The sequence below is a fragment of the Dasypus novemcinctus genome, chromosome 3, assembly GCF_030445035.2.
Source record: "Dasypus novemcinctus isolate mDasNov1 chromosome 3, mDasNov1.1.hap2, whole genome shotgun sequence".
NCBI classification, from domain to species: Eukaryota; Metazoa; Chordata; class Mammalia; order Cingulata; family Dasypodidae; genus Dasypus; species Dasypus novemcinctus.
This window is the reverse complement of record NC_080675.1, coordinates 93,113,512-93,123,398: the sequence shown is the minus strand read 5'-3', so window position 1 is coordinate 93,123,398 and position 9,887 is coordinate 93,113,512. Positions and strand designations below refer to the sequence as shown.

The following is a 9,887-nucleotide window of genomic DNA, read 5'->3' as shown; positions in this document are numbered from 1 at the left end:
GTTTGCAGGGGGAAAGGCAGCAGGAGAATGAATTTGCAGATTTGACAGGTAAGTGACCTGAACATTATCTCTTCTCCCGTTGCGTATTCACAAACCATCTGTTTTAGAAGCTGGTCTAGAAGTTAGACAATTATTGAACTAACCTCCTTGCTCTGAAGTTTTGAAATATACTTTGTTTAAGAACAAGTCAAACCTTGGCTCCTACATGTGCTAGCAGCGTGATCCTGAGCAAGCTATCAAACCTGCCTATCTATGACTCAGCTTCCTGAACTGTAAAACAAGGACACAAACAGCACCTACTTCCTAAAAGTGTGTTAGGATTAAAGGAGATAATAATAGTGAAGTGCTCAGAAGAGTATCTATATGGTAAGTACTTTATGAAAATTAGCTATTATTATTTTGAAAATCCCAACATCTATCCATTTTCCACTGGTTCCACTATTTCCTACAATTGCTCAGAGATATCCAAAAACATTTCTACCGGCTCATGTAATGGTCTAGGATGCGATTTATATAGGAACCTGGATACTTAAACTCACTAAACTAGTTAATGCTCAAAATCATTTAAAAATACCTACATCCAGTTACCATTTATTGAAGGCCTGCTGTCTGCTAGACCCCATGCTAGTTGCTTTCCACTCACCATTTCACTTAATAAAATCTTCACACACACAAAAAAAAACAAAAACAAAAAACCTACATCCTTTTTAATTACTTCCTCACCTTTTTTTTACTTGAATTCATGTTTAAATATGAACTGCAGTGTTTGGCATAGGGTCTAGCACTGGGACGGCACTTTAAAAAATATTTATGGGGGAAGCGGACATGGTTTAACTGATAGAGCATCTGTCTACCATACAGAGGACCCAGGGTTCGATCCCCAGGGCCTCCTGTCCCGTGTGGTGAGCTGCTGCGTGCAAGGAGTGCTGTGCCACCCAGGGGCACCCCTGCATAGGGGTGCCCCATGTGCAGGGTGTGTGCCCCGCAAGGAGAGCTGCCCCACGTGAAAAAAGTGCAGCCTGCCCAGAAGTGGCACCGCACACACAGAGAGCTGATGCAGCAAGATGATGCAACAAAAAAGAGATCCAGTTTCCCACTGCTGCCTGATAATGCAAGCGGAAACAGAAGAACACACAGCAAATGGACAGAGTCCAGACAATGGGCTTTAAATATATATATATATATATATTTATGGAATATATATAAAAATATATATTTATTTATGGAATATATATAAAAATATATTTTTATTTATGGAACATATATATAAATATATATATATATTTATGGAATAAAAGTTTATTCTACTCTGGGGCTGTTTCTTCCTGATGATGATGATGGCTCAAGGCCATAGGTCGTTATTTTATTTTTTGCAAATTTCAGTTTATTCAGCTACTTTTTACTCATTAACTCAAGTTCTGGGTATTTCATTCCTCCTTGGGTATCCATTCTTCCAGAAAGCCACTTTGCTTTCCTTAGGTCTTTCTGGTTTTGTTTCCTCAGCAGCCTCCTTTGCTACTGTCCCCTTACAGTATCCCAGCCCTTAATCCCCACCCTGCCAAAATCCTGGCTCTCTTCCCAGCTCCCTGCCACCTTTCCCACTTCCTTTCCAAATCCGCCCCCCTCTCCCACACACCCACTCCTCTGGCTGTCTAGCTTTTTAATTGATGTATCTGGCCTTTCTTCCCAAGTAGTCTGTGAGCTCCTTGAAGCTAAAGAGAAGGCTTAGGAGTTCCAGACATTAGCCAAGCACAGCGCCCAGCACAGAACAGAGCCAGCCCTCAACCTACACCTCCCGGCGCTCTCCTAGGACTTGAACATTTGAAATTCCCCCACTGGTCACTTATGCCCTGCTTCCCTTTGCTCAACACCCTCCAGCCACAGTCAGGTTCTATCTCACCCCTCAGGAATCCCTAAAGGCTGCAGTGGGGAGCACAGAGAGTTGGGGCATATGACCAAGGTCCAAGGGGAAGAAAGGCCTTTTTATGGTCAACTCCATGGCTTCGGGCGCTGCTGAGGGCCCCACAACAAATGCCATTGACAGAAAAGAGCTGTTTTTACTATTTTGTATAGGGCAGAGAGCACTAAGGATTGAAATGTAGGTTCTGTCCAGAGCCAGAACACCCGGCTGCAGACACTAGTTTCACCATCAACTAGCTCCATATCTTGGGCAAAAGACTTAATCTCTCTGTGCCTGAGTTTCCTTATCTGTAAAATGGGAGTAACAACAGTATCTACCTCTCATAGGGTAGTTGAGAGAATTAAATCAGCAAATATTTGTAAAGTACTTAGCCCTGTGCCAGAAATGTTTGCTATTATTATTTATCATTATTTCCTTTCAGTGCCAAGTAACTTCATGGTAGAAGTTCATGTTGGAATTAACCTACATAAATCAGCAATGTCCCCTGGGAAGAATAGCATTGATAATTGCTACCAATAATGGAACACTTCCTATATGGCAGGCATTGTGCTCACTGCTCAACCTGAATTTCTTTCCTAAATGTTCGCAATCGTCATTACACTATTAGCCCTATTTTGCAATTGAGGAAGACAGAGGGGATGAGTAATCTTCCCAAGGTCACATAGCCACAGCGGTGAGGGCATAGCATATTTATTCGTTCATTTGCCATTTATTGAGTTCTTACTGTGTCTCCCAGCTGGAGAGATACCCTGTGGGTACAAAGGTACAAAGGGTACAAAGGTACAAAGGGTACAAAGCCTAGACTCCAACCCGCGGAAGTTTCAGTTTCCAGGGAAAGGGCGGGGCAAGGGCGGGAATGAGGAATAAACAGATCCCGTGTGGTAACTGCTATAATAGAGGCTCGCCACAGAAAGGGCAACCGGATCTCAGAGACGGACTTGTATCGAGAGGAAAGAACTCCCAGTGACAGTGAAGGAAGGAGCAGACGTCCTCTGTCACACAAGTTACAAACGTGCCCCGTAACAACAAACGCGTTACACCGAATGCACTAAACAAAGTGGAGGCTGAAACGGCCGGTCATAGGCCAATCTGACAAATCCAGGCGGCGCCAGAAAGGCGTTAGGGAGAGCCGGTGGGCGGGGCTCGAGCGTTGATTGGCAGGGGGAGGGGCCAGGCTCGTCACCTGCCCCCTCCCGCCCCCCGGACTCCTCCCAGCCCTGGGCGGGCACCGCCTGGGCAGGGGCGGTCGATCCCGCCCCCCGCCCCCCCCGCTTCCCCGCCGCGCTCCGCCGGCCGGACGCGCAGGAGAAGTTGAACAGCGCCAGGGCCCGCCCTGGGGGCTGACAGTCGACAAAGTTTGGCCGGAAGAAGCGACCGCGACCCGGCAGGTGGCGGCCGGGCCTGGACCGGGACGCTCGCGGCCTGCGGGCTGACTGGAGGCGAGGGCGCGCTCCAGCCCGGGGCCCTGCGCCGAGTCTCGCGGCTTCTGAAGCCGGCCCGGGAGAGAGCGCGGCGGCCGCCGGCGAAAACAACTCTCAAGTTGGCGAGAGGCACCGCCCCGGCTCCCCCGGCGCCTCCCAGCCCCCAGCCCTGGCATTCAGAGCACGGGTCGAGGAGCCCGGGCCGTAGGGCCCCTCGGGGAGGCGGCACCGGGTGGCCTGGACGCCCGGAGTCGCGCCGCCTCCCCACCGCCTAGACGACCGAAGCTCCGAGACGCTCCCTGTACCTCCGGACGGCCCAGGATGCTACTGGTCAGCCTCCTCCTCCTCCTGGGTAAGAAACCCAAACAAGACTATCCCGCCGGCACCCCGCCCCCAGGACTGTCACCGGGTCCCGACGCTCCGATTCCCTTCCTCTTACGCGACCTGTCACCCCACGCTGCCTGCTCGAGCCCCCAGCCCCGCCACCCCCACTCATAAACTGCCCGGAAGTCCCAGGCGGCTTCCTTTACTTGAGTTACCCAGGTGAAGAGAACTACTGAGGGTGACGCGCTCTCCTCCCCTTTCTCGCCCTTCCTCTGTAGGGGGCGCTCTGGCCCATCTAGACCGGATCATTTTCCCAAACCGTGGTGAGTGGAGGGAGCGCGCTTGGGAATAAAGGGGGACTCAAAAGGACTCTGTCCTCTGGTATCTACCATAGTCTTGAACTAGAGCTCATCCATGCTTTGTCTTATAGATGGAGAAACTGAGACCTAGTGTGGGTCCTCACTTGGTGGTTTCTCTACTACATTTTGTTTTTAATGAGTATGGATGTTTGATCACCCTAGCTAGAATGTACCCTCCCTGAGGGTTGAGACAGTAGTTGCTGTTCCTCTTGGCCCAGTGACTGGCACTAAGCAGGCCACAGAATCTTTTTTGGCTTATTTTTTTAAGGTGAATCTGAGAACAATGTGTAGAAGGTGGGGAGAGGGAGGGAGCAGAGGACTGTGACCCTAATGTGTGTGTGTGGGTGGGGTACGGCTTCTTCATGAAAAGCCCAGTCCTTTGGAGGCCTCAAGCCTAGAAATGATGCTAGGGACTGTCAACCAGTGTCCTGATCTCCTCTCTGCAGCCTGTGAGGCCCCCCCGGCAGTGCTCTTGGAAGTACAGGGCACCTTACAGAGGCCCCTGGGTCGGGCCAGCCGTGGCTCCCCAGCCAACTGCACCTGGCTCATCCTGGGGAGCAAGGAGCAGACTGTAACAGTCAGGTGAGAAGTAAGGCAAGACTCTTTTCCTCTCCCCACCTCCTCTGCTCCACCCTGGTAAAGTCTCCTGGGATCACTTTTCCACAGAATTTCTATACCTGTCTCCAGCTAAAGAGTAGAATTTGATTTGGCTTAGTCTGCCTTAAAAGCCTGACATGGTGAATTTGAGCTAGGCTAGGGTGGCCCTGGGACATCCAGCTTGGGTCCTGGGCACTTCTGAAGGACAGCAGTCACTCTAGAAATAACCCCTGGTCTCAGATATGATCGCTCTGAGTCCTTCAGTTCACTGCCTGCCCCTGCCTGGGATTCAAAGATACTCCCTCTATCAGCTCAGAACTTTCCTCAGCCTCCCTAAGTCTTTTAAACATTCCAGATATCCCCCCAGGCTCCTCTGGATCTTGGGCAGTGGGGTTGGGACACATGCTAAGTTCCTATTTGCCTCAAACAGTTCACTTTCCAGGAATTTACCCAGAAAGGGCTAGGTGAGGGGGGAGGGCAATCTGGGGAGAGGTTTTTGGGGTAGAGGAGTCAGACTGCCACGGGGATATCAGGTCTCATGACCTGACACTGGGAGGGAATGGTGTGTCCTGTTAGCTGAATTGTATGGCAGTTGCCACTGACAGCTTGTACCGTACTTGGGTGACTAGAAAGCAGTAAATCTGCTCTTAACTCAGTCTCTAAGCACAAATCATTTTTTTCTGAGGGGCTCTAGGATATACCTTACAGTCTCATGATGCCACTGGCCTCTGTGACAATACTGTCCCCATTGACTACAAAGCAATTCTGATTATTTGAATAGAAGATAAGCAGGTGTTTGTACTTCTTGGGACAGAAAGGGCCTGGTGTCCTGGGGAAGGAGGTAAGCAGCAGGATATAAGAACCTCTCATATCCTGTTCTACTTTATCCTTGTAGGTTCCAGAGGCTGCACCTGGCCTGTGGCTCAGAACGCCTAATCCTGCAGTCCCCTCTCCAGCCACTCATCTCCCTGTGCGAGGCACCTGCCAGCCCCCTGCAGCTGCCCGGGGGCAACGTCACCATCACCTACAGCTATGTTGGGGGCAGAGCACCCATGGGCCAGGGCTTTCTGCTCTCCTACAGCCAAGGTGGGCCGGACAGGGATGTCCATGGGGCCATTAGGGCAGGCAGTGGAGCCCCAGGGAGCAGGGGAGAATTCTGCAAGCCCTGGTGCTTCACAGCCCCTTCCTTTGGTACCTTTCTGTAGATTGGATGGCGTGCCAGCAAGAAGAGTTTCAGTGCCTGAACCACCACTGTGTGCCCTGGGCCCTGCGCTGTGATGGGGTCGATGCCTGTGGGGATGGCTCCGATGAGGCAGACTGCAGCTCAGACCCCTTCCTTGACCTGACTCCAGCCCCTGTCCCCCCTCTGCTCTGCAATCGCACCTTGGAGGACTTCTATGGGGTCTTCTCTTCCCCTGGATACTCAAACCTGGCCGCAGGCTCCCATCCCCAGTCATGCCTCTGGCTGCTGGACCCTCATGATGGCCGGCGGCTGGCAGTGCACTTCACGGCCCTGGATCTGGGCTATGGGGATGCCGTGTATGTGTATGATGGTGCTGGGCCCCCCGAAACCCCCAGGCTGCTGCGGAGCCTCACCTACTTCAGCAATGGCAAGGCTGTCACCGTGGAGACACTGTCTGGCCAGGCCGTCGTGGCCTACCACACAGTTGCTTGGAGCAGTGGTCGGGGGTTCAACGCTACCTACCATGTGCGGGGCTACTGCTTGCCTTGGGACCGGCCCTGCGGCTCAGGCTCAGGTCTAGGGAGTGGCGAGGGCCTAGGTGAGCGCTGCTACAGTGAAGCACAACGCTGTGATGGCATGTGGGACTGTGCCGATGGCACAGACGAAGAGAACTGCCCCAGCTGCCCACTGGGTCATTTCCCCTGTGGGCCTGCCGGCACCCCTGGTGCCACAGCCTGCTATCTGCCTGCTGACCGCTGCAACTACCAGACCTTCTGTGCCGACGGAGCAGATGAGAGACGCTGCCGGCACTGCCAGCCTGGCAATTTCCGATGCCGGGACGAGAAGTGTGTGTATGAGACGTGGGTGTGCGATGGGCAGCCAGACTGTGCGGATGGCAGCGATGAATGGGACTGTTCCTATGCCCTGCCCCGCAAAGTCATTACAGCCGCCGTCATTGGCAGCCTGGTGTGTGGCCTCCTGCTGGTCATTGCCCTGGGCTGCACCTGCAAGCTCTATGCCATACGCACCCAGGAGTACAGGTCAGTGAGGTGGGGCTGGCTGTGGAGGAGTGGGGACTGAGGTGAGACTGGGCCCATGAAGCTCCAGGAGAACTAATGGAGGTGCCCACCTTGGGGATAGGTTGTGGGAGATGAGCTCTTGGGATGGGTCCTAGGGTTGTCCAGCTGTGGGACAGGGTTGCTCAGTGAAAGAAGGACAGGTGTAGATTCTGAAAGCAATCTCAAGGAAGGAAGGACCTTTTGGGAAAGCCATGGCCAGCCAAAGCCATTTCCATCTGTCCTGGCCTGGGTGCGGAGGGGAAGGCCTGCCTGGGCTGGGGCAGGGGTCTTCCAGAGCAGCCTGCTCTGGCTGGGAGCCCCCCAATGACTGAGCAGCCCTCACTCCTTCCAGCATCTTTGCTCCCCTCACCCGGATGGAGGCCGAGATTGTGCAACAGCAGGCGCCCCCGTCCTATGGCCAGCTTATTGCCCAGGGTGCCATCCCACCTGTAGAGGACTTCCCTACAGAGAACCCTAATGACGTAAGTCACCCCTCCCCCCAGCCCTAGCACCTCCTGGTCCCAGCCTCACTGCGGCCCTGCTATCCCATCCTCCTCCTGTCAGGCTTCCAGCCTTCCCTCTCCTCTCCAGCCCTAATGTCTGCTTCCTCTCCTTGCAGAATTCAGTACTGGGAAACCTGCGTTCTCTGCTACAGATCTTGCGCCAAGATATGACACCAGGGAGTAATTCAGGCACCCGCCGCCGCCAGCGGGGCCGTGCAGTGCGCCGCCTGGTACGCCGTCTCCGCCGTTGGGGTTTGCTTCCTCGAACCAACCCCCAAGCACGGGCCCCTGAGACCAGATCCCCGGTCACACCTGCTGCTGCTCCCCTTGAGGCCCCAGAGGGCAGCAGCACAGGTCCAGCCCGGGAAGGTGGGGCAGTAGGCGGGCAGGATGGGGAGGAGGCACCTCCACTGCCTGTCAAGGCCCCCCTCCCATCTACTTGCTTGTCCCCAGCCCTCCCTACTCTCCCTGAGGCCCCAAGGCCCCTGCCCGCTGCACCCCTAGAGCCATCACTGCTGTCTGGAGTGGTGCAGGCTTTGCGGGGCCGTCTCCTGCCCAGCCTGCGGCCCACAGGGCCAGCCTGGACTCCACCTGGACCCCACCCAGCACCCCTGTCCCCAGAGGACGAGGATGACGTACTTCTTCTGCCACTGTCAGAGCCTGAGGTCTGGGTGGTTGAGGGGGAGGATGAGCCACTGCTTGCCTGAGGGGACCTGGCTTCCCTCGGGGTTCTGCTCACAACAGCAACAACCCTTTAGAAGGCAGCTCAGCTTCCCCCTCCACCACGCCCCTCCCTGTGCCTCAGTCTAAGAGGTCTTGGTAGGCCTCCCATTGTCCCTGTTCAGGCAGGGAGAGGGCACACACACAGCCCTCTCTGCACACAGCCCAAAGACCCCAGTCCCTCCACCACCAACTGCTCCCCACATCACCACTATGCAGGTGACTGTTTTTAAAAAGGAAAGATCTTAGAGGGTTAAAGGGTCACAAGACCTGGACACTCCATCCTTGCCAAGTCCCCTCCCAAAAGTGACCTTAAGCACCAGGACGCCCATTGCCTGGAGACCTCTCGCTCCCAAGGGGAGGATTTGGGCAGGACCTGAGGTTCTGTCAGCCTCGATCTACCCTACGGGGCCTGGCTCATAGAGAGAGTGCAACAAATGCTTTTGTCCCATAACTGGGTCATTCCCTAAGGAGTCAAGGTCAAAAATAAAGGAATCATAAATTTAAAATTTTTGCACATTAGCTGTGAACCTGAGCCCTGCCTCTCTACCTTGGCTCCTCCTCCCCACTCTGCCTTTTCACCTGCCTGTCTTCCCATCTGTCTTCCAATCACTCCACCTATGAGTCTTACACCACTCAGAGGGTAAGAAAATTCTAGGAACCCTAGGGACAAACCCTCTCCACTTGCCTGCATTGCCTGGGGCACAGCTCTGCATTGACTGAAGCAGGGGTGAGCACCAAACCCCTTTACTCACTAACAGGCTGGAAGTCTGGGGTATCAGCTGGGCCCTGCAGCCAGGAAGGTTCCCATTTTTGGCGTACTCCCAGAGCATAGAACACAGGAGCAGAATGTCCCTGGTGGCACACAGGAGCCGTGACTCCTGCCCTCCACCCCCACCAGGCACTTATGGTCTGTTCTAGGCAAGACAGATGAAGTCTCAGCCAGGAAACCTGAAACAGGCAAAGTTAAGTCAAGTGAAAAAGCACAAATATTCAGGGTGTGAAGATGCTGGCTCACGTTGGTCAAATCCAGAAGGTCTTCCTGGAAGAAGGTCCAAACTGGATTCTACAGAATGCTGTCTGCAGTTGGAATAAAATTGTGAATTCTAGGGGCAAGGGAGGTCTACAGGACAAGCAAGCTAAGGGAACATGAGGGCTAAAGCTATAGGCTGGACTCTGGACCTCCTAAGGAAAGTGGACTGACTGGAGGGCAAGCAGTGGCCAGAGCTGAAGAACTGATGGAAGAGGGAATAATCTGTAAGAAATGTTGGAACCCAGCCTCCGGTGGTCAGGGTGACAGAAACTGCCCCAGACTTTGAAAGGAAAATCAAGGCAAAGGATACAGAGGAGCCCTTGGGAATGGGAGTAATGTCGCAGGAGCAGAGCTGAGGCATTTCCCAAGAGAACCAGTCCCCAGAGGAAGGGGCTACCCCAGGCTCTCCCTGCCTGCCTGAACAGCCTCTCCTCATGCTCCGGTAGAGGGACCCTGTTGATTATACCCTGTGCACATCCTCATGCCCAGCCTACTTAATGGGTCCTCTTTCCTAGTGAGCAACAGCCTGGGGAAGAGCCAGGGAGTGGGTATGGCCCCATGTGCAGGCCTGGGTTCCTGGCATCTTGGCTCAGGGAAGACCCTACCTCCTTTCATTCCAGACTCTATGAGATTGGGGAAGAGGCTCCACAGAACCTGATTCTTAGTTACTGTTCACCCTTTGGGTCCTCCCTCTCAAGTGCAGAAAATCCCTGGGTCTAACCAGTGTCAGGTCTAGCTAAAACAGCGAAGCAAGAAATGTCCGTTTCC

General features: G+C 53.7%; 1 protein-coding gene across 1 annotated transcript; it reads left to right on the top strand.

Moving 5' to 3' along the window:
* The first annotated feature begins 2,826 nt into the window (after positions 1-2,826).
* LRP10 (LDL receptor related protein 10) lies at positions 2,827-8,595 on the top strand. The gene is made up of 7 exons (XM_004474568.4): positions 2,827-3,694; positions 3,945-3,989; positions 4,472-4,607; positions 5,518-5,708; positions 5,828-6,845; positions 7,216-7,345; positions 7,483-8,595. Exons 1-7 carry the CDS (start codon positions 3,664-3,666, stop codon positions 8,071-8,073), a joined length of 2,142 nt encoding a protein of 713 aa, XP_004474625.1. The 5' UTR covers positions 2,827-3,663; the 3' UTR covers positions 8,074-8,595.
* The last annotated feature ends 1,292 nt before the right edge of the window (positions 8,596-9,887 follow it).